At 46.2% G+C, this 25,032-nt stretch overlaps 1 protein-coding gene across 1 annotated transcript; it reads left to right on the top strand.

The window, feature by feature from the left end:
* Nucleotides 1–290: 290 nt before the first annotated feature.
* LOC138368888 (fap1 adhesin-like) lies at nucleotides 291–25,032 on the top strand. Its single transcript, XM_069331603.1, has 2 exons — nucleotides 291–588; nucleotides 24,767–25,032. Exons 1-2 carry the CDS (start codon nucleotides 291–293, stop codon nucleotides 25,030–25,032), a joined length of 564 nt encoding a protein of 187 aa, XP_069187704.1.

Raw genomic sequence — 25,032 nt, forward strand, 5'->3', positions numbered from 1 at the left:
TTGTGGTTGAGACGGTGGTTGAGACGGTGGTTGAGAGTGTGGTTGAGACGGTGGTTGAGAGTGTGGTTGAGACGGTGGTTGAGACAGTGGTTGAGAGTGTGGTTGAGACGGTGATTGAGAGTGTGGTTGAGACGATGGTTGAGAGTGTGGTTGAGACGGTGGTTGAGAGTGTGGTTGAGACGATGGTTGAGAGTGTGGTTGAGAGTGTGGTTGAGACGGTGGTTGAGACGGTGGTTGAGAGTGTGGTTGAGACGGTGGTTGAGAGTGTGGTTGAGAGTGTGGTTGAGACGATGGTTGAGAGTGTGGTTGAGACGGTGGTTGAGAGTGTGGTCGAGACGGTGGTTGAGACGGTGGTTGAGAGTGTGGTTGAGACGGTGGTTGAGAGTGTGGTTAAGACGATGGTTGAGAGTGTGGTTGAGAGTGTGGTTGAGACGGTGGTTGAGAGTGTGGTCGAGACGGTGGTTGAGACGGTGGTTGAGAGTGTGGTTGAGACGGTGGTTGAGAGTGTGGTAAAGACGATGGTTGAGAGTGTGGTTGAGACGGTGGTTGAGAGTGTGGTTGAGAGTGTGGTTGAGACGGTGGTTGAGAGTGTGGTTGAGACGGTGGTTGAGACGGTGGTTGAGAGTGTGGTTGAGACGGTGGTTGAGAGTGTGGTTGAGACGGTGGTTGAGAGTGTGGTTGAGAGTGTGGTTGAGACGGTGGTTGAGAGTGTGGTTGAGAGTGTGGTTGAGACGGTGGTTGAGAGTGTGGTTGAGACGGTGGTTGAGAGTGTGGTTGAGACGGTGGTTGAGAGTGTGGTTGAGAGTGTGGTTGAGACGGTGGTTGAGAGTGTGGTTGAGACGGTGGTTGAGAGTGTGGTTGAGACGGTGGTTGAGAGTGTGGTTGAGAGTGTGGTTGAGACGGTGGTTGAGAGTGTGGTTGAGACGGTGGTTGAGAGTGTGGTTGAGACGGTGGTTGAGAGTGTGGTTGAGAGTGTGGTTGAGACGGTGGTTGAGAGTGTGGTTGAGACGGTGGTTGAGAGTGTGGTTGAGACGGTGGTTGAGAGTGTGGTTGAGAGTGTGGTTGAGACGGTGGTTGAGACGGTGGTTGAGAGTGTGGTTGAGACGGTGGTTGAGAGTGTGGTTGAGACGGTGGTTGAGACGTGTGGTTGAGAGTGTGGTTGAGACGGTGGATTGAGAGTGTGGTTGAGACGGATGGTTGAGAGTGTGGTTGAGACGGTGGTTGAGAGTGTGGTTGAGACGAGTGGTTGAGAGTGTGGTTGAGAGTGTGGTTGAGACGGTGGATGAGACGGTGGTTGAGAGTGTGGTTGAGACGGTGGGTTGAGAGTGTGGTTGAGAGTGTGGTTGAGACGATGGTTGAGAGTGTGGTTGAGACGGTGGTTGAGAGTTGTGGTTGAGAGTGTGGTTGAGACGGGTGGTTGAGAGTGTGGTTGAGACGGTGGTTGAGAGTGTGGTTGAGACGGTGGTTGAGAGTGTGGTTGAGACGTGTGGTTGAGACGGTGGTTGAGAGGTGGTTGAGACGGTGGTTGAGAGTGTGGTTGAGACGGTGGTTGAGAGTGTGGTTGAGAGTGTGGTTGAGACGGTGGTTGAGAGTGTGGTTGAGAGTGTGGTTGAGACGGTGGTTGAGAGTGTGGTGAGACGGTGGTGAGAGTGTGGTTGAGACGGTGGTTGAGAGTGTGGTTGAGAGTGTGGTTGAGACGGTGGTTGAGAGTGTGGTTGAGACGGTGGTTGAGAGTGTGGTTGAGACGGTGGTTGAGAGTGTGGTTGAGACGTGTGGTGAGAGGTGGTTGAGGGGTGGTTGACGAAGGGTGGTTGAGAGTGTGGTTGGAGACGAGTGTGGTTGAGACGGTGTGGTTGAGACGGGGTGGTTGAGACGTGTGGTTGAGGAGTGTGGTTGAGACGGTGGTTGAGAGGTGTTGGTTGAGACGGTGGTTGAGAGTGTGGTTGAAGACGGTGGTTGAGAGTGTGGTTGAGGTAGTGTGGTTGGACGGTGGTTGATCGGTGGTTGAAGAGTGTTGTTGAGAGGTGGTTGTGAGAGTGTGGTTGAGAGTGTGGTTGAGACGGTGGTGAGAGTGTGGTTGAGACGGTGGTTTTGATGAGGTGTGGTTGAGAGTGTGGTTGAGAGTGTGGTTGAGAGTGTGGTTGAGACGGTGGTTGAGAGTGTGGTTGAGACGGTGGTTGAGAGTGTGGTTGAGACGGTGGTTGAGAGTGTGTTGAGAGTGTGGTTGAGACGGTGGTTGAGAGTGTGGTTGAGACGGTGGTTGAGAGTGTGGTTGAGACGGTGGTTGAGAGTGTGGTTGAGAGTGTGGTTGAGACGGTGGTTGAGAGTGTGGTTGAGACGGTGGTTGAGAGTGTGGTTGAGACGGTGGTTGAGAGTGTGGTTGAGAGTGTGGTTGAGACGGTGGTTGAGGACGGTGGTTGAGAGTGTGGTTGAGACGGTGGTTGAGAGTGTGGTTGAGACGGTGGGTTGAGACGGTGGTTGAGAGTGTGGTTGAGGGACGGTGATTGAGAGTGTGGTTGAGACGATGGTTGAGAGTGTGGTTGAGACGGTGGTTGAGAGTGTGGTTGAGACGATGGTTGAGAGTGTGGTTGAGAGTGTGGTTGAGACGGTGGATGAGACGGTGGTTGAGAGTGTGGTTGAGACGGTGGTTGAGAGTGTGGTTGAGAGTGTGGTTGAGACGATGGTTGAGAGTGTGGTTGAGACGGTGGTTGAGAGTGTGGTTGAGAGTGTGGTTGAGACGGTGGTTGAGAGTGTGGTTGAGACGGTGGTTGAGAGTGTGGTTGAGACGGTGGTTGAGAGTGTGGTTGAGACGGTGGTTGAGACGGTGGTTGAGAGTGTGGTTGAGACGGTGGTTGAGAGTGTGGTTGAGACGGTGGTTGAGAGTGTGGTTGAGAGTGTGGTTGAGACGGTGGTTGAGAGTGTGGTTGAGAGTGTGGTTGAGACGGTGGTTGAGAGTGTGGTTGAGACGGTGGTTGAGAGTGTGGTTGAGACGGTGGTTGAGAGTGTGGTTGAGAGTGTGGTTGAGACGGTGGTTGAGAGTGTGGTTGAGACGGTGGTTGAGAGTGTGGTTGAGACGGTGGTTGAGAGTGTGGTTGAGAGTGTGGTTGAGACGGTGGTTGAGAGTGTGGTTGAGACGGTGGTTGAGAGTGTGGTTGAGACGGTGGTTGAGAGTGTGGTTGAGAGTGTGGTTGAGACGGTGGTTGAGAGTGTGGTTGAGACGGTGGTTGAGAGTGTGGTTGAGACGGTGGTTGAGAGTGTGGTTGAGAGTGTGGTTGAGACGGTGGTTGAGACGGTGGTTGAGAGTGTGGTTGAGACGGTGGTTGAGAGTGTGGTTGAGACGGTGGTTGAGACGGTGGTTGAGAGTGTGGTTGAGACGGTGATTGAGAGTGTGGTTGAGACGATGGTTGAGAGTGTGGTTGAGACGGTGGTTGAGAGTGTGGTTGAGACGATGGTTGAGAGTGTGGTTGAGAGTGTGGTTGAGACGGTGGATGAGACGGTGGTTGAGAGTGTGGTTGAGACGGTGGTTGAGAGTGTGGTTGAGAGTGTGGTTGAGACGATGGTTGAGAGTGTGGTTGAGACGGTGGTTGAGAGTGTGGTTGAGAGTGTGGTTGAGACGGTGGTTGAGAGTGTGGTTGAGACGGTGGTTGAGAGTGTGGTTGAGACGGTGGTTGAGAGTGTGGTTGAGAGTGTGGTTGAGACGGTGGTTGAGAGTGTGGTTGAGACGGTGGTTGAGACGATGGTTGAGACGGTGGTTGAGAGTGTGGTTGAGACGGTGGTTGAGAGTGTGGTTGAGACGGTGGTTGAGACGATGGTTGAGAGTGTGGTTGAGACGATGGTTGAGAGTGTGGTTGAGACGGTGGTTGAGAGTGTGGTTGAGACGGTGGTTGAGAGTGTGGTTGAGACGGTGGTTGAGACGATGGTTGAGACGGTGGTTGAGAGTGTGGTTGAGAGTGTGGTTGAGACGATGGTTGAGAGTGTGGTTGAGACGGTGGTTGAGAGTGTGGTTGAGACGGTGGTTGAGAGTGTGGTTGAGAGTGTGGTTGAGACGGTGGTTGAGAGTGTGGATGAGACGGTGGTTGAGAGTGTGGTTGAGACGATGGTTGAGAGTGTGGTTGAGACGGTGGTTGAGAGTGTGGTTGAGACGGTGGTTGAGAGTGTGGTTGAGAGTGTGGTTGAGAGTGTGGTTGAGACGGTGGTTGAGAGTGTGGTTGAGAGTGTGGTTGAGAGTGTGGTTGAGAGTGTGGTTGAGAGTGTGGTTGAGAGTGTGGTTGAGACGGTGGTTGAGAGTGTGGTTGAGACGGTGGTTGAGAGTGTGGTTGAGACGGTGGTTGAGAGTGTGGTTGAGAGTGTGGTTGAGACGGTGGTTGAGAGTGTGGTTGAGAGTGTGGTTGAGACGGTGGTTGAGAGTGTGGTTGAGACGGTGGTTGAGAGTGTGGTTGAGACGGTGGTTGAGAGTGTGGTTGAGACGGTGGTTGAGAGTGTGGTTGAGACGGTGGTTGAGAGTGTGGTTGAGAGTAGGGTTGATAGGTTGAGAGAAACATTGTGACCATCGACCCGTTACCATCCACCAGCAGAGACCACAACACACTGAGACTGACCAGCGAGCATCGTTCTAGAGAGTCAGACAATATTAGCGTGAGAGAGCCAGCTGCAGCGGGACGCCAGCAGGCATGTGGACCACGGTGGTCCCTCCCACCATTAGACAAGCCTCACACTTCAAGTGTATGTACCTCATCAATAGCGTGCAAGTCCCAGCCATCACGTTACCTCACACGACCAGCGTATGACAGTCCAAGGAACAGTTAACATGGAGCGGCTTTGATGCCACTAAGCCACAACAATGTCAACGGTTCTCTCTCTCGCTCTCTCTCTCTCTCTCTCTCTCTCTCTCTCTCTCTCTCTCTCTCTCTCTCTCTCTCTCTCTCTCTCTCTCTCTCTCCTCTCTCTCTCTCTCTCTCTCTCTCTCTCTCTCTCTCTCTCTCTCTCCTCTCTCTCTCTCTCTCTCTCTCTCTCTCTCTCTCTCTCTCTCTCTCTCTCTCTCTCTCTCTCTCTCTCTCTCTCTCTCTCTCTCTCTCTCTCTCTCTCTCCTCTCTCTCTCTCTCTCTCTCTCCTCTCTCTCTCTCTCTCTCTCTCTCTCTCTCTCTCTCTCTCTCTCTCTCTCTCTCTCTCTCTCTCTCTCTCTCTCTCTCTCCTCTCTCTCTCTCTCTCTCTCTCTCTCTCTCTCTCTCTCTCTCTCTCTCTCTCTCTCTCTCTCTCTCTCTCTCTCTCTCTCTCTCTCTCTCTCTCTCTCTCACTCACTCTCACTCTAACTCTAACTCTAACACTCGTGGTTGACTGTGTCACACGTTAACACTGGTGGGAGACGAGAGAGTTAAGTGTGTCACAGGATTCAGAGGTCTTCCCTGCACCAGTGATCATGTGTTATGGGTTATGGGGGTGACGCCTGTGTGTGTGTGTGTATTCACCTAGTTGTGCTTGCTGGGGTTGAGCTATGGCTCTTTGGTCCCGCCTCTCAACCGTCAATCAACTGGTGTACAGATTCCTGAGCCTATTGGGCTCTATCATATCTACATTTGAAACTGTGTATGGACTCAGCCTTCACCACATCATTTCCTAATGTATTCTACCTGTTAACTACTCTGATACTGAAAAAGTTCTTTTTAACGTCCCTGTGGCTCATTTGGGTACTCAGTTTCCACCTGTGTCCCCTTGTTCGCGTACCACCCGTGTTGAATAGTTTATACTTATCTACCCTATCAATTCCCCTGAGGATTTTGTAGATAGTGATCATGTCTCCCCTAACTCTTATGTCTTCTGTCCAGTGTCGTAAGGTGCATTTCCCGCAGCCTTTTATCGTAACTCATGCCTCTTAGTTCTAGGATTATTCTAGTGGCATACCTCTGTACTTTTTCCAGCTTCGTCTTGTGCTTGACAAGGTTCGGGCTCCATGCTGGGCCCGCATACTCCATTATTAATCTTACATATATGGTATACAAGATTCTGAAAGATTCCTTAAACAGGTTCCTGAAGGCTGTTCTGATGTTAGCCAGCCTCGCATATGTTGCAGACGTAATTATTTTTATTTGGGCTTCAGGAGACAGGGTTAGTGTGATATCAACTCTTAGATCCTACTCTCTGTCTGTTTCATGAAGAACTTCATCTCCCATTCTGTATCCTGTGACTGGCCTCCTGTTTCCACTGCCTAGTTTCATTACCTTACATTTACTCGAGTTGAATTTTAGTAGCCATTTGTTGGACCATTCATGCAGTCTGTCTAGGTCATCTTGTAGTCTCATACTATCTTCCTCCGTCTTAATCTTCCTCATAATTTTTGCATCATCAACAAACAATGAGAGGAATGATTCTATACCATCTGGAAGATCATTTACATATATAAGAAACAGTATGGGTCCAAGGACTGACCCCTGCGGGACCCAACTGGTGACGTCTCGCCAATCTGAGACGTCACCCCTCACAGTGACTCGCTGTCTTCTGTTACTTAGGTACTCCCTTATCCAATGGAGTATCTTCCCTTTCACTCCTGCCTATAGCTCTAGCTTTTGCACTAGTCTCCGGTGTGGCACTGTGTCAAAGGCTTTCTGGCAATCCAAAAATATGCAGTCTGCCCACCCCTCTCTTTCTTGTCTGATACTTGTTGCCTGGTCGTAAAATTCCATTAATCCTGTGAGGCAAGACTTATCATCCCATAAACCATGTTGGTGTTGTGACACAAAGTTCCTTTGCTCCAGATGTTTGACTACCTTTTTTCGCACAATTTTCTCCATTAGCTTGCATGGTATGCAAGTTATGGACACTGGCCTGTAGTTCAGTGCCTCCTGTCTATCCACCTTCTTGTATATCGAGACTATATTTGCAGCCTTCCAAATATCTGGTAGTTCACCTGTTACCAGTGATTTGTTATACACCATGGAGAGTTGCAGGCACAGTGCTTCTGCTCTTTCCTTTAGTATCCATGGTGATATTCCATCTGGGCCAATAGCGAAACCATTGGAGAAGCCGTTGTTGACTATGACCTGCCTTACCCTACAGAGTTCTTCGTCGACTTGCTTCCATCCTGAGCTGTGGCTGAGAGCACGGTCGACATAAGCGTTAACAACACTCCTCTTGTACCTGTCTGGGCAGTCACTGTTGGCATTTAAGGCACATTCCTATGTTTGTTTCCTTAGTGTAGACTGCAGTGTGGAAACCTCCGCTCCTTTCCATGACTGTTACATCTAGAAAGGGCAGCTTCCCATCCGTCTCCATCTCGTAACTGAAACTGCAACACAGAATTCTGTTCAAATGCCTCCTTCAGCTCCTGCAAATGTCTGACATCAGGTACCTGTGTAAAAATGTCGTCAACATACCTGCAGTATATGGCCGGTTTCAAGTTCATGTCGACTAAGACTTTTTGCTCGATGGCACCCCTGTAGAAGTTCGCAAACAGGACACCTAGGGGAGAACCTATGGCGACCCCATCTACTTGCTTATACATGTGCCCATCCGGGCTCAAGAAGGGTGCCTCTTTTGTACAAGCTTGGAGTAGTTTCCTTAGAATGTTTTCTGGTATGTCAAGAGGAGTACAGGCCGGATCACGATACACTCTGTCCGCTATCATCCCGATTGTTTCATCCACAGGTACGTTTAATAATAAAAGGATAGACTGGGAGATAATAAACAGGGAACTTACAAACATTCCATGGGGAACTGTTCTAAATAATACAAGTCCTACAGAAGGAATAGAAAAACTTACTTCAGAAGCGTATCAAGTCTGTCTGAAACATGTTCCTTTGAGGAAAGCCAGAAAGAGATCTAACGTAGAAAGAGAAACGCAGACGACACTTTAAACGCAGGAAAAAAATAACGGAACTGCTTATGCAGACACGAATTTCCCGTCAAAGAAGGAATAATTTAAATAGGGAGATTGAAGAAATCGAGCGGAAATTGAAACACTCATATGAAACTGAAGAAAGGCAGTTAGAACAGAAAGCAATTCAGGAAATAAAGAAAAATCCAAAATATTTCTTCTCATATGCGAAATCAAAAGCAAAAACCACTGCCAGTATTGGACCTATTCGTACAAGTGAAGGTTCATACACGGAGGATGACAAAGAAATTAGTGAAATCCTAAAAAAGCAGTATGAGGACATGTTTAGCACTCCAATAAACAACATGAAGGTGGAAGATCCAGACAATTTCTTTATGCGGGATATTCAAACCCCTGTAAATATAACTGATATAAACACGAGCGCACTAAATTTTGAAAAAGAAATTGAAAACATGCCCATGCACTCGGCCCCAGGTCCAGACTCATGGAATTCAATATTTATAAAGAAATGCAAAGTGCCGGTAGCACAGGCACTCAGTATAGTGTGGAGGAAGAGCTTGGACACGGGGGAGATACCAGATGCACTTAAAGTAGCAGACATAGCCCCTCTACACAAGGGAGGGAGCAAAGCATTGGCAAAAAATTATAGACCAGTTGCACTAACATCGCACATCATAAAAGTATTTGAGAGAGTGATTAGGAGTCAGGTCACCAATTTCATGGAGACCAATGACCTTCATAACCCAGGCCAACATGGATTTCGAGCGGGAAGATCGTGCCTCTCACAGCTACTTGAGCACTACGACAAAGTCACTGAGGCATTAGAAGAGAAACAGAATGCTGATGTGATATACACGGACTTCGCAAAGGCCTTCGATAAATGTGACCATGGCGTGATAGCACACAAAATGAAGTCAATGGGAATAACCGGTAAAGTAGGACGCTGGATACTCAGTTTTCTGTCAAACAGGACTCAGCGAGTAACTGTCAACCATATAAAATCTAGTCCAAGTGCAGTGAAAAGCTCTGTACCTCAGGGTACAGTCCTTGCACCACTGCTTTTCCTTATTCTCATATCTGATATAGACAAAAATACAAGTCACAGCTTCGTATCATCCTTTGCAGATGACACAAAAATCAGTATGATTTATACTATATATACCTCGGCTGAGGACATTGAAAAACTTCAAGCTGATATTAATAAAGTTTTCGACTGGGCATCAGAAAATAACATGATGTTTAACAGTGATAAATTCCAGGTACTCAGGTACGGTAAAAATGAGGACCTTAAACATAATACAGAGTACAAAACACAATCAAATGTACCCATAGTAGGAAAACAGCATGTAAAGGATTTGGGAATAATAATGTCTGACGACCTAACGTTTAAGGAGCATAACCAAGCAAATATTGCGACAGCCAGAAAAATGATAGGATGGATTACGAGAACTTTCAAATCCAGGGATCCCATCACAATGGTTGTACTCTTCAAGGCACTTGTGTTGTCCCGTCTTGAGTACTGCTCAGTACTCACTTCCCCCTTCAAAGCAGGAGAGATTGCTGAAATAGAGGGAATACAGAGAACATATACGGCACGCATAGACGCAATAAAGCACCTAAATTATTGGGATCGTCTCAAAGCCCTCCAAATGTACTCACTAGAAAGAAGACGAGAGAGATATCAAATAATATACACCTGGAAGATACTGGAGGGCCAAGTACCAAATCTACACAGTAAAATAACAACGTACTGGAGTGAACGACATGGAAGAAAATGTAGAATAGAACCAATGAAGAGCAGAGGTGCCATAGGCACAATCAGAGAACACTGTATAAACATCAGAGGTCCGCGGTTGTTCAACGTCCTCCCAGCAAGCATAAGAAATATTGCCGGAACAACCGTGGACATTTTCAAGAGGAAACTAGATTTATTCCTCCAAGGAGTGCCGGACCAACCGGGCTGTGGTGGGTATGTGGGCCTGCGGGCCGCTCCAAGCAACAGCCTGGTGGACCAAACTCTCACAAGTCGAGCCTGGCCTCGGGCCGGGCTTGGGGAGTAGAAGAACTCCCAGAACCCCATCAACCAGGTATCAACCAGGTTGGTAAACAGTGATTCTACGTCCAACGAGGCTCTTATCCCTGTGGCCCGTGTTCCCCGCAGTAAGTCAACAAATTCCTTTGGAGACTTCAGGCTGAAGGCGCAAGGGACATAAGGAGTTGTACATGCCGTTGAGTCGTTTCGCCAGTCTGTACATGGGTGTGGGGTATCTGGCTGATGATTGGCCGAAGTGGGTTTCCAGGCTTATGTGTCTTGACATTTCCATACGCGTATCCAGGTTTGTATTCCCCAATAATCTTTGGCAGGTGGAGTCCGGATTTCTTGGCGTTCACAGTTTTGATCAATATGTTGACCTTTGCTTTCATTTCGGAATTGAAAGCAAAGGTCAATAAATTGATCGAAACTGTGAACGCCAAGAAATATATAGGCAAGTATATAGGCAAGACAACAACATCTCTTTACAGCCGTTTAACGATGCATAAGCAACAGGGCTCCATTAAGGAACATATAATCTCTTCCCACAACCAAACCATCACCAGAGAAATCTTAGCAAACAACACAGAAATCATCAATAGATACAACGATAGCAGGCGGCTTGACATCTGCGAGGCACTACACATCAAGAAGTCAACACCAGCAATCAACAGCCAATTAATGCACAACTATATTCTACCCACTTCAAGACTCCGCTCCAATATAGAAGCATCAAAAAATATGGGCCAATAGGCCCTCTGCAATTACTTCCATTCTTACCTTCAATACCCATTATTTCGTGTTCTGTCTTGTGTTTTTTCACCTCATCCAAAACTGTTGTAACATATCACCTCACCCAAATGCAGGTATGAAAATCGAAGATGTTTAAGCTCTATTCAGTTATAGTTCAGTTGTGTGTGTGTAAACTAAAGTCTTTGAAAATATAATAAGTTTCACGAAACGCGCTCAAGTGTCGCGTCAGACTAGAAATAAAAATGAATTTTGGAGAATTGATTTTTGAATTACCATCAACAGTGAAAAGAAACATATGAAAGATCGAGAAAATTCGTGTTAGAATTATTAATCTTACTTTTTCGGTCATATTTAATAATATATGTCTACATATATATATATATGTCGTACCTAGTAGCCAGAACGCACTTCTCAGCCTACTATGCAAGGCCCGATTTGCCTAATAAGCCAAGTTTTCCTGAATTAATATATTTTCTCTAATTTTTTTCTTATGAAATGATAAAGCTACCCATTTCATTACGTATGAGGTCATTTTTTTTTTAATGGAGTTAAAATTAACGTAGATATATGACCGAAACTAACCAACCCTACCTAACCTAACCTAACCTATCTTTATAGGTTAGGTTAGGTTAGGTGGCCGAAAAAGTTAGGTTAGGTTAGGTTAGGTAGTCAAAAAAATTAATTCTTGAAAACTTGGCTTATTAGGCAAATCGGGCCTTGCATAGTAGGCTGAGAAGTGCGTTCTGACTACTAGGTACGACATATATATATATATATATATATATATATATATATATATATATATATATATATATATATATATATATATATATATATATATATATATATATATATATATTGTGACGGTAACGCGTTGGTGTTCGGCTGTTTAAGGCTAGGGGTATGGCCTCGTCACATAGTTATAAAAAAAAATAGAAAAAACTGGAACTTCGTCTGTGGTAAGGTAAGGAGAAGACACACAAAACACAAGTAAACTTTAACAATGAAATTTTAATTACGTTAAATAAATCAAAACATGAAAATAATGCACAAACAAATATGTATAATAAAATCAATGAATCAAAATAATAAGAATACTTAAATGACACAATGAAAAGTTACGTTAAGGCAAAATAACAAGAAGTGCAACACAAAAGTTAAGTGGGAGGTGCTGGAATATTGGCTTAAAGCCACCACCTCTCTCAGTACACGCTAACGTCTAGCTGGGAGGAGTGCTGGCTACGAAAGCACGGAACATTCTCAGGACTGATGTTGGGGCGACCCCAGACATCAGGTAGTATTGGGGGCGAGTGCAGGTGCAGCCAGACCGGCGACCAATCAGCGGAGCCGTAGCGATCAACGGGTAGTTTGGTGGTTGGAGTTCGAACAGGTGGCTGGTTGCATACGTTTCTGCTCACCCTGGCAAGCCTTGCTGGTGCTGGTGTTGTTGTCGTTGTTGGACATTTCTTCCATAGTCTTTTTATATAATTGTGAAGACGTAATTTTGGAGGGAAGAGCAGGCTCAATCTCTTGAAGGAGATTATCGTCACAACTCTCCCCCGAAGCCTGCGGTTCTGGAAGAAGTACGTCGTTATGTGGTGGAGTAATGGATGGAGTTGCTTCTACTTCATAAACTCTGGAGAGATCATGGGCTAAGATGTTGTCAGACTCTTGGTATAGCGTGTCTCCAGGTTGAATTTCTGCAGTTAGCAAGCCCATAGTAGAAGACGTTGAGATGAGAAGTGGGCGTGCTGCAGGAGGTGTAGGGTGGTGTGGTCCGTATTGATGGTGGACCGAGCACTTTTCAGGTGTGGAGTGAAGTGCTGAAGCTTCAGGATGAGGAAGAGTAGCTCCTTGCCAATTGTTCCGTCGTTCCTTGTAGCAGTAGTTGCTGACAGGTGAATTCTTCTCGCCTCGTTGCTGCATCACGACACCACCCACGTCGGTACCATTGGCGTCGACATGGAGGATGAAGGGCTTATCTGACGAGGTGAGAGTGGAATTAGAAGAGGGCATAGGAGCACGATTATTATCCTGAAAGCATTTGGGAAGATCATTAAGGATTTTGGAATTAGAAAGCGCCGACTCCTTGTCAGTGCTTTCGGGAGAAGAAGCCGGGATGGTCTCACTGTGGATGTAGGGTTCTGTGAAGGTAGAACAATTAATCAAGACAGTGGGAGGAGTACCATTATATTGCTTCAGGAGGTTGACGTGGCACAGCTGGGTCTTCCGCCGCCTATCTGGAGTCTCTATCACATAATTATTATTATTCCTGCACTCTTTGACGCAGTAGGGTCCTGAAAATCTGTTCTGTAAAGGTGAACCTGGGATAGGGAAATAAGCAAGGACGAAGTCTCCCGGCTTGAATTTTCTTACTTTGCTGGTCTGGTCGTAATGAGTCTTCATTCTCACCTGGGCTTTCAATAGATTATCATGGGCAAAGCGGTGGACTCTCTCTAGAATGTGTTGAAGGTTTTGAAGAAACTGGGGCACATTCTGATGCTCACTGAAGGTGGCATCTCTGAGAGAGTCTTTGAAAGCCTTAAGGGGAGTACGGCACTTACGGCCGTAGAGCATCTCATAAGGAGATACTCCTAGGGACTCATTGGGGAGACTTCTGAAAATACACATTATTAGGTCAATCTGCTTATCCCAATCCTTTGAGGTTTCACTACAAAACTTTTTCAAGAGTGCTTTGATGGTCTGATGACTACGTTCAAGAGAACCCTGTGAAGCAGGATGATAGGGGCTGGACAATACCTGTTTGATGTTGAACTCCTCCAGTGTCCTTTTGAAGAGATCACTGGTGAAGTTGGTGCCACAGTCACTTTGAATCTCCCTGGGAAATCCGTATTGAGTGAAGATCTTCAATAGATGTTTGATAACCGTAGCAGCCGTGATGTTCTTCACTGGAACTGCTATGGGAAATCTGGTGGTAGGACACAGGATGGTTAGGATGTAGGCGTTACCTGAACTGGTCCGAGGTAAAGGACCAACACAGTCTATTATGAGTCTGTGGAAAGGTTCCGCAGACACCTGTATGGGAATCAGTGGTGCTCTGGGAATGGAGACGTTCGGTTTGCCTGCCATCTGACATGTATGACACTGTTTTACGTACTGTTTGACGTTGTTTACCATACCTGGCCAGTAGTAGTCTTGACGAATCCCATGGTAAGTCTTGTTGAAGCCGTAGTGGGAGAATGCTCCGTGGGCCAGGTGTAGAATAGTGGGCCGCAGGCTGGTGGGAATCACAAGTTGTTCGGTGTTGGCCCAATCGTCCTCCTCCTTCAGTTTACTGGGTCTATATCTGCGGTAGAGCAAGTCGTTCTCTAGGAAGAACCCAGGAATACTGTCGGGTTGAGTCTCAGCCTGGAAAAACAATGGTGTTAAAGTAAGATCTTCCCTCTGCAACTTACGGAACTCCAACTTGGTCAGATGCGGGGGTAGTTTCTGAGGGTCTTGAGGGACAGCGGTAGCAGTAGAGTCAGCTGGCTGTGGACGTGCGGCTTGTGCACGGGTGGTCACGAGAACCGGAGGAGAAACTTCATCACTCTCTTGAACCTCTGCTGGAACATACTCGAGAATAGGATTTATGGGCACAGAGTTACACACCTGGGGTTTGTCCATGACGATCAGGTTGGTCGGTTGCAGGTCTTCTGCCAAGTCGTTGCCTAGGAGAAGTTGCACTCCAGGCATGGGAAAAGGCTTTTCCCTGACGGCGACTTGGACTTCCCCGTTCACGTAGGGACAATCCAGGTGGACTCTGGCGAGAGGGTATGGAGTGGTAGCAGTGAGGTCAGTGATGAAGACTGTTTCCCCGGTGTAGACTATGTTGGGCACAGCCGACTTCAAGATGATCGATTGTAGAGCCGCTGTGTCCCTCAAGATCTTCAATTTGAAACGTCCCTCCGGATTTGAACCGTTGGCAGAGACAGTTCCAGTATACAGGTGGTTACTGAAAAGAGAAAGATCATTAACATCAACACCAACATTCATCACAGGCTTACCGGACTTAGGAGGAGTTGGTTTGGGTCGTTGTTGGTCAGTGGTTCCCTTGTATTGAGACTTACCACACTTGTCTATGGTATGTCCATAGAGTCTACAATATTTGCAGTACAGTTGTGAACCAGCTTGATCGGGGCTCACCTTCTCGTAACTGTACCACGACTTCTTACTGGAGGATGGTTCAGGTGTCAGCCGGTGGATGAGGCTGTAAGTGTCAGCCGACTTAGCACACTTCAGGTAGTCGGTTTCTTCTTTATCTGCTAAGTAGAGGCGGACAGGAGGCGGCACACGTCTCAAGAATTCTTCAACAAGCATCAGGTTGACGAGTTCTGTAAAAGTAGAGACATGTGCTGCTTCCAGCCATTTCATGAAATACCTCCGTTTCGTGTTAGCAAACTCAAGGAAGGTAGTGGTACTTGCCTTCAGGTGGTCACGAAATTTCCTTCTATAACTTTCAGTAGAGAGGAGGTAGGCGTCCAACACTGCTTGTTTCAGAGTGTAGTAGTCATTCTCAGACGCCAAAGTACTGAGTGTGACTGCAGCTCTACCTGTAAGATGGACTCTGAGAAGTGTGGCCCATTGGTCGACAGGCCAACTGAGTTGATTAGCAAGGGTTTCAAAGGTGGTAAAGAACACATCAACTTCTGCTTCTACAAAGGATGGCATTAACTTACTTGCATGTGATATATTAAAACTGACGGGAAGATTGGCAGTAGCTTGCTGTCGTTGAGCGAGGTGTGAAGTTTCCAACGTGTATTCCCGTTGACGACACTCTAGAGCCAGAGTCGCTTGTTGCTTGTCATGTTCGCGTTGCATCTCCAACTCGCGTCGTTTGGTTTCAAGCTGTACTCGTTCCCGCTCCTGGAGTAGTGCAACCTCACGTTCCTGGAGGGCGAGTCCACGTTCATGTTCTTCTCTCCTCAAGGCAGCTTCACGTTCTCTGAGGGTGATTTCTCGTTCTTGTTCCTCTCTTCGTATGGCAGCAGCTCGTTCTTGTTGTTCGAGGGCTTCCCTTTGCTGCTCACGTTCAATCTTGGCCAGCTCTAGTTTGAGTTTCAGCGTTGCCAAGTCAGTTTTATCTGCAATATAGTAAGTTTCATGAGTTTCAGAGTCTATCTTACCTTGCTCTAAATAGTAATCCATCAACAGGTTGTGTAGGTCATTTTTGTTGGCTTGGTAGGGAACTTCTAGTTGATACTCATGTGCAAGAGTTTGTAGTTCAGTCCTCTTGGCACGACTTAAAGTCCCTATTTCACCTGCTGGATTTGCACGGAAAGTTTGGAGACGAAACATGGTGAAATTAGCAAATAAAGGTACACGAATGTTCAATAATGAAATGTCAGAAACAGGACAACGTGGCAACTGGTACCTATCCTGTGTGATCTTTAACAATTAACGTTAAGTGAAAGATATTAAATGATTAAATTAAATCAAGGGCGCAGGAAATCTTGTACCCGGTACTCATGTAAGAGAATAAGGGCAAGAAAATCCTACTAACAAATGAAACAAAGTTTCGAAAACAAATGAAACAGTTAAATGCTTCAAAAGTAAAATTGGTAGTCCAAGGATGTAGGCATACCTTGCCAAGTCTCTATAGGACATAAAGCAAGTTTTTCCTACTGAATTTAATATGATACTTACAGAATTAGCGAACTTTTGTGCTCTGAAAAAATAAGCTAATTCCCTACCGTTGTATGTATCATCATCTCTGACTGACGTGTAGGGGTGCGAGGTGTCAACTGGTGACGAGAACTGCTGCTGAGGTCCCAATTCAGCAACTAAAGTTCGAGCTAGAGGAACTATGGCCCTCTTTGTCCTCCTACAGTCAGATTGCAGAAGATTGGGTACTCTTGACCCGGGGCAGACCACAGTACCAGGGTACCAATATGATGATCTGTCAGAATGAGAAATATTCAAGGGACATAGATGGTAAATACGAGTAATAACATGGAGGGAGAGATGACCAATTAAGAGTATGACTGAGGCCTACAGTCACCACGTAATCCAAAGTTGTCTCACCTTCACTATATGTTACTCTCGTAATGCACAATACACCGCACCTTATAAAAAATGAAATTGAATGAAAAATAGTAAAGCTACGTTAACAGAGTTAAATACGCTTACCATAAATTACCACTTGGCACCAGTACCTGAGTGAGGCTCCTAGGACAGGCCCCCATAAAACTTGTGACGGTAACGCGTTGGTGTTCGGCTGTTTAAGGCTAGGGGTATGGCCTCGTCACATAGTTATAAAAAAAAAAATAGAAAAAACTGGAACTTCGTCTGTGGTAAGGTAAGGAGAAGACACACAAAACACAAGTAAACTTTAACAATGAAATTTTAATTACGTTAAATAAATCAAAACATGAAAATAATGCACAAACAAATATGTATAATAAAATCAATGAATCAAAATAATAAGAATACTTAAATGACACAATGAAAAGTTACGTTAAGGCAAAATAACAAGAAGTGCAACACAAAAGTTAAGTGGGAGGTGCTGGAATATTGGCTTAAAGCCACCACCTCTCTCAGTACACGCTAACGTCTAGCTGGGAGGAGTGCTGGCTACGAAAGCACGGAACATTCTCAGGACTGATGTTGGGGCGACCCCAGACATCAGGTAGTATTGGGGGCGAGTGCAGGTGCAGCCAGACCGGCGACCAATCAGCGGAGCCGTAGCGATCAACGGGTAGTTTGGTGGTTGGAGTTCGAACAGGTGGCTGGTTGCATACGTTTCTGCTCACCCTGGCAAGCCTTGCTGGTGCTGGTGTTGTTGTCGTTGTTGGACATTTCTTCCATAGTCTTTTTATATAATTGTGAAGACGTAATTTTGGAGGGAAGAGCAGGCTCAATCTCTTGAAGGAGATTATCGTCACAATATATATATATAGAAAGAACACTTTCCCACCAGGAGACTCGAACCCTAGCCAGCACAGAAGCCTTCCAGCAACTGGCATAACAGGTACGCCTTTAATCCACTGCACCACGTGGTGCAGTGGGTTAAGGGTCTTTTAAGGGTCTGAGCGTGGTGTAGTGGGTTAAAGGCGTACCAGTTATGCCAGTTGCTGGAAGGCTTCTGTGCTGGCTAGGGTTCGAGTCTCCTGGTGGGAAAGTGTTCTTTCTATATATATATATATATATATATATATATATATATATATATATATATATATATATATATATATATATATATATATATATATATATATATATATATATATATATATTTGGGTAGCAGTGCGTGTATATATATATATATATATATATAGAGAGAGAGAGAGAGAGAGAGAGAGAGAGAGAGAGAGAGAGAGAGAGAGAGAGAGAGAGAGAGAGAGAGAGAGAGAGAGAGAGAGAGAGAGAGAGAGAGAGAGAGAGAGAGAGAGAGAGAGAGAGAGAGAGAGAGAGAGAGAGAGAGAGAGAGAGAGAGAGAGAGAGAGAGAGAGAGAGAGAGAGAGAGAGAGAGGGGGGAGTCTCCCTCTCCCTGACTCCCTCTCTCTTGATACGGAGCTAAACAAACGCATCAGTAAGGCATCTACTACCATGTCCAGACTGACAAAGAGAGTGTGGACCAACAATAGGCTAACTGCGTATTCTAAGATTCAGGTTTACAGAGCCTGTGTCCTGAGCACTCTCCTTTATGGCAGTGAGTCTTGGACACTCCGCGCCCGTCAGGAAAGACAGCTGAATGCCTACCACATGCGCTGCCTTCGACACATCTTGGACATCACCTGGCAGGACAAGGTGACAAACAACAACGTCTTGGGGAGAGCAAGAATCACCAGCATGTACACAATGCTGAAACAGAGACGAATGCGCTGGCTCGGGCACGTTGTGAGAATGGGCGACGGCAGGATCCCCAAGGATCTCCTGTACGGAGAGCTGAGGCAGGGAAAGCGTCCAACAGGCAAGCCCCAGCTACGGTACAAAGACGTATGCAAGAGGGACCAGAAAGCCATGGACGTCAATCTAGCTATATGGGAGACACAGGCTGCAGACCGTTCAGCCTGGAGGCAGTCTGTTCAAAGAGGTCTCTCCAAGTTCGAGGAGTCACTTGCCAAGGAATCGGAGGCAAAGAGACAGAGGAGGAAAGCCGGTATCAAGGAAGACAGACCAAAATCGGACTTCGTTTGTGCTCGGTGTGGGATGGACTGCCACTCTCGGATTGGCCTCATCAGTCACACCAGACGCTGCTCCAGGATTAACAACTAGGGCGCAACTCCATAGTCTCCCGAGACTGAAGGATGCCTACTACTATATATATATATATGCTTTTTATCTCCTCACCAAATGCCTATTCCTTCCGAGGCTAACCTACTTTCTGAGGTGCACCCCATCTTACGACAGCCGAAAGCGTGAAGATTATGACCTCTTACTGAAGACCATGCTGGAAAAAGTTGTTAACCTCTCCCTCAACGAATGCCAGTGGAAACAAGCCACTCTTCCTGTTAGGCTCGGTGGCTTGGGTGTCTGCACTGCTACCCAAATTGCTGTCCCAGCCTTCCTGTCTTCCTCCTCAGCATCAGATGACCTGGTTAAGGAAATTCTACCTGACACCCTGAGTGATGTAGCGGGGATACAGGACCCCCACTACACGGAATGCGACACGAAATGGGGTGCCATGGCAGACCCAGCACTCAGACCAGCCATGCCGAAAGCCAAGAAACAATCCAGTTGGGACAGCCCCATTGTAGACAAAGAAGCCACAGCTTTGCTGGAGGCAGCAACAACCCCCAGTGATCGTGCACGCCTCACAGCTGTGCAGGCTCCCCATGCAGGGGACTTCCTTTTGGCAGTCCCTATGTCTGCGACAGGCACACGTCTTGATCCGCAGGAGCTCCGTATTGCAGTCGCTCTCCGTCTTGCTGCCCCTATCCACACTGTTCATAGGTGTATTTGCGGCGAGGCAGATGATGACGAATATGGATTGCATGGCCTGCACTGCAGAAAATCTGGTGGTTGGCACACTAGACACGACGAAGTCAATGACATCATTAAAAGAAGCCTTGCCTCTGCTCAGTGTCCAGCGGAGAGAGAGCTCCGCAACCTACTGAGCCGTGACTCTGTTAGCTTTGCCGGCCGACCAGACGGAATCACACTGCGACCGTGGAAGGGTGGCAGACAGTTGGCATGGGACTATACTTGTGTATCCACCCTGGCAACCACATACATCAACCTCTCTGCCGGCACAGCAGGAGCCGCGGCGACACGCAGAGAAAGAGACAAGTCAGCCAAGTACAGGCAATTAGATCATCGGTACAACTTCGTTCCAATAGGGTCTGAGACCCTAGGCCCATGGGGAGAGAGTGCAAGAAGGTTTCTTAAGGATCTTGGTTCCAAGCTCATTGACACCACAAGAGACCCTAGAGCAGCAAGTTTTCTCTTTCAGCGCCTCAGTGTCGCGATCCAGTGGGGGAACGCTCGCTGCATCCTCGGTTCCTGACCAGCGTCGGAGGAGTTTGAGGAAATCTACAGCCTCTAGGAATCGAACTTTTTTTTGTGTCCTCTTAATGTTCATTTTTTGTATAAAATCAGATATGTAACTGTATAACCTTGCATAATAAAGTGTACACCATAAAAAGGGGTGTGGTAGGAGCAGCGAACACTCTTACGTATTCAGAGTTAAATGGCAAGTTTTTCCCTGAATGCTCTGTGTTCCCTTCTCTGAGGCTGTGGGTCCCTATAACTGCACCAGACGTGGTACCCCCTGTATATATATATATGTCGTACCTAGTAGCCAGAACACACTTCTCAGCCTACTATGCATGGCTTGATTTGCCTAATAATCCAAGTTTTCATGAATTAATTGTTTTTCGACTACCTAACCTACCTAACCTAACCTAACCTAACGTTTTCGGCTACATGACCTAACCTAACCAATAGAGATAGATTAGGTTAGGTTAGGTAGGGTTGGTTAGGTTCGGTCATATATCTACGTTAATTTTAACTCCAATCAAACAAATTTACCTCATACATAATGAAATGGGTAGCTTTATCATTTCATAAGAAAAAAATTAGAGAAAATATATTAATTCAGGAAAACTTGGCTTATTAGGCAAATCGGGCCTTGCATAGTAGGCTGAGAAGTGCGTTCTGGCTACTAGGTACGACATATATATATATATATATATATATATATATATATATATATATATATATATATATATATATATATATATATATATATATATATATATATATATATATACCACCTCTGGCTGGAAGAAGGGGGACCCATGCCTCGGAGGAAACCACACATAACGCATTGGAGGGAATGTAGGTCCCCTCCAATACAGTTTCTGTGTGCTTTTCTCCTACCACCCCCTTCCCTTTTTTTTTTTTTTCCTTTATTGTGTATTTAAAAGTTACAAAACATACAAGACAAATGCCTAAAGATTATGGATCTCTTGAAGCTCCTCCGCTTCTGGACAGGAACCGAGGACGCAGCAAGCATTTCCCCTCTGGATCGCCACACTGAGACGCTGAAATAAAAAACTGGAAGCCCTTGGGTCTCTGGTGACGTCAATGAGCCTGGAACCCAATTCCTTGAGAAATCCCAAGGCACTCTTGCCCCAGGGGCCATGCGTCTCAGACGCTATGGGAACAAAGAGGTATTGACCTTCCAGTCGCCTGTACTTGAGTGATTTTGCTGTTTCCCTGTGGTTGGCCGCCCCACCTGCTTGATCAGCTCCGAAGTGTACATAGGTGTCAGCCAGGGTGGATACACATGTGTAGTCCCACACCAACTGTCTACCCTCCTTCCATGGGTATATGGTGATGCCATCAGGGCGAAGTGCGGGGAAATCCGGGTTTTGGACCCATAGGATGCGGGGTTCTCTCTCCGCTGGGCACCCAGCTGAGACGAGGCTTCTCTTGATGATGTCATTGACCTCGTTGTGTCTTGCATGCCAGCCCTTTGTGCTTCCGCAATGCAACCCATGCAGTCCGTATTGGTCTGCTTCCACCCTGTTGCAAATACACTTGTATTCAGTGTGAATTGGGGCACCAAGGCGGAGGGCCACTGCTACACGAAGGGATTCTGGATCTAGGCGCGTGCCCATTGCTGACATGGGTACTGCCAGGAGGAAGTCTCCTGCATGGGAGGCACGCACTGCTCTGAGGCGGGCTTTCTCCTTGTCTGATGTTGCGGCGCCGAGCATGGCATCAGCTACTTTTTCCACTAGAGGGTGGTCCCAGCCGGACTGTTTGTGTTGTTTTGTTGGCTCTATAATGGTTGCTGGGGCTGCAAGAACATCCCACTGATTTGAACATTCAGTGAAAGCAAGATCGTGTATTCCTGCTGAATCCCTCAGGGTTGCAGGTAAAATATCTCTGACGAGGTCGTGCGATGCATGAGAGGAGGAAAGGAAGGCTGGTAGAGCAATTTGGGAGGCTGTGCGGACACCAAGGCCGCCGAGTCTTACAGGAAGGGTTGCTTGCTCCCACTGAGAGTCGTCCAATGGCAGGTTCAGGACTTTCACCAGCATGGACCTCAGAAGGGTGTCATACACATTTAACTTAGGGCTGCTGTAGGATGGAGAACATCTCAGAAAGTAGGTCAACTTAGGGAGAGACAGGCATCTTGTAAGGAGAAAGAGAGCATCATGGGCATCAATCTTGTCAATCCTGTCCTGCATTCTCTTTAGGTCAGTGATTTTTGCAACCAGGACCTCCTCGATTGCTGGTGGGCCAATGGGGGCACCCAGGAGAGTGCAGTCCGGTGGCACGACAACGAGAATGTCTGGAAGAACATTTTGTATTTGCCCAGTGATGTCTGGGTTGCGGGAGATTATTTCACATTTGGATGCATTGAGAATGAGGCCTAAGGCTGCTCCCTGCTCCTGGATTTTCCTTATATCCTCCAAAATGGTTTCCGGAGTTCCAGCTAGAGTGCCATCATCCAGGTACCAGATGTTTAGCTCGCTTGTCAGACTATCAGTGACCTCTTTGATAGCTAGGCAGAAAAGGAGGCGGGCTAAGGGGTCACCTTGTTGGACACCTTCACAGGAGTTTATTTCATGCTCCCCAAAAAGAAGCTTAGAGTCCCCACTGTAGCACGATCGGAAACAGGAAAGTCCTTACAATTGCGGTTGTCACAACATGCTTATAGTATTAGAACTGCCCAAACGTCTAATGCATTGTATCTACATACGAGTTTATGCGATCACAATATTAACTGGAATGGGGCAAAAAGCATTACCAATTGTGGGGATTTCGTGGAACGGAATTTAATTGAGTCTGCTCTAAGCAGTGTCCAAATCTTCTTAATGTTAGTACTGGAATGTACAAACTTGATCCATTGTTAAGTTATAATATTGCACAACAGTTTAAGAAAAAACTTTGATAGAGAGGCTTAGAATGTCTCATTATAATTTTATATTCATATATTGTGTGTTCATGAGGCTTTTCTTTAATCTTTCATCCTTATTCTCTGACTGCTTAATCCTCTTTGACCATTCTAAGCTAAGCTTTACCTGTTTCTTGGTTAATTATTTCCCTAGGGATGGGTTGGTCAGGTGTCGGCCTATATATCCTCCCCCCTTCTCCCTTCTCCTTTAGTCAGTCTGGTGTTGACAAAGGCTTTAACAAGCCGAAACGTTCACCTCATTTCATATTTCTCTGTGGATTTTCCGCATATATATATATATATATATATATATATATATATATATATATATATATATATATATATATATATATATATATATATATATATATATATATATATATATATATATATATATATATATATATATATATATATATATATATATAAATGTTTGTTTGTTCAAAATCGATTATCTCCAAAAGTACTTCACCGATTGCTTTGAAATTTTCATACAACATTCCATTCGCATTCGAACAGGTTTTTATATACGTTTGTGTTTTTTATATACATGTGTTTTTCATGTGAGGGAAATCTTCGAAACCTCTTTACCGATTGCTTTGAAATTTTGACACAACGTTGCATTCGAATAGGCGCATCTTTTTTATATACCTACTATATAGATGAAAACCCCTGCCCTGTGACAGGTAAAAACATACGTTTTTGAAAAACAGCGCCATCTGTTGCACATAATGGCATCATGCATGCTATACTAAATATATCACGAATTCCATTTCAATGTTTCCGATTTCATTGATAAATTTTATTTTCATACATTTCGATTTATTTTATTTTATAGTGAATTATTTTGTGTGACATTGTGTTGGAATTGAGCTGTGTTGTTTACCATACCGTTTATTTTGTAAGTATAAGTATAGATGCCACACCTGTGACAGGTAAAACTATGCTGTTCTTGAAAAACAGCGCCATCTGTTGCATGTAAGAGCAACATACATGCTATACTAGATATGTTACAATTGAATTTCAATGGTTCTGATTGAATTCATAAATTTAATTTTCCAAGATTTTGATTTAATTATTTTGTGTGAATTACGTTGGAATTGAGCTGTGTTGTTTACCATACCGTTCATTTCGTGAGAATAGTTTATTTTTATATTTTTTCATATTTTCATATCATTTTTTAACTGTTTTTAATATATTTCAGTGATAGGAATATCAGATCACTTGATTATCCCAATTTTCTGATGGGAACATCAGACCATTTGGGAAGGTATCGGACGAGGGAGTGGGGAATTGTGGGGATGACGAGGGGACAGAAGTGAGAGATGGTGGGGAGGAGGAGGGGCCAAGGGAGGAGGTAATGTTTGGGAAGGACGAAGGGGCGGGGGAGTTTGGTATGGTGGGGACAAGGGGATGGGGGAATGGAGAATGGTGGGGAGGACAAAGAGACCGGAGAGTGGAGCATGGAGGGAGGACATAGGGACAGGGAAGTGGGGCATGGTGGGAAGGAAGAGGGGATGGTGGAGTGGGGAATAGTGGGGAGGACGAGGGGATGGTGGAGTGGGGAGGACGAGGGGATGGGTGAAAGGGGAATAGTGGGGAGGACTGGGGGACAGAGAAGGTTGCTGTGGCTCAGCAATACACATGCGTTGCTGAGGCCTCTGTGTGTGTTGAGGGGGTGGGGGTTGAGCAGTGAAGGGGGGGGGGTGTAGAGGGTGGGGGATGGGTGCGAGAGATGAGGGAGAGTTAACTAGACCGCTAAGCGCTGGGAACGCGCTAAGAGACACAATACTCCGCTCAGGAACCGCCTGGCTGACGGTGGCAGCGTCGGGGTCACGGAGAAATCGTGATGGCGGGGAGGACCGCGTGCAGCCCGGCACTGCTGCTGCTACTCCTGCCGCGGCCACTGTTGCTGCTACTGCTGCTGTGGCCACTGTTGCTGCTGCTGCGGCCACTGTTGCTGCTACTCCTGCCGCGGCCACTGCGACTGTTGGCGTCAGTATTGCTCCTGCGGGTCGCCGTTGCTTGGAGTGGCACACTCTTCTCCTCAAGGCAACTTTGCTGTAA

Source organism: Procambarus clarkii, chromosome 26 (genome assembly GCF_040958095.1).
Source record: "Procambarus clarkii isolate CNS0578487 chromosome 26, FALCON_Pclarkii_2.0, whole genome shotgun sequence".
In the NCBI taxonomy this organism is placed as follows: domain Eukaryota; kingdom Metazoa; phylum Arthropoda; class Malacostraca; order Decapoda; family Cambaridae; genus Procambarus; species Procambarus clarkii.

Excerpts from the sequence above, each read along its gene's own strand:
- LOC138368888 (XM_069331603.1), top strand. The coding sequence starts at position 291 with ATGGTTGAGAGTGTGGTTGAGACGGTGGTTGAGAGTGTGGTCGAGACG. Across the intron at positions 589-24,766 it reads GGTTGAGACGGTGGTTGAGA|GAACCGCCTGGCTGACGGTG; the intron begins GTGTGGTTGAGA and ends TACTCCGCTCAG.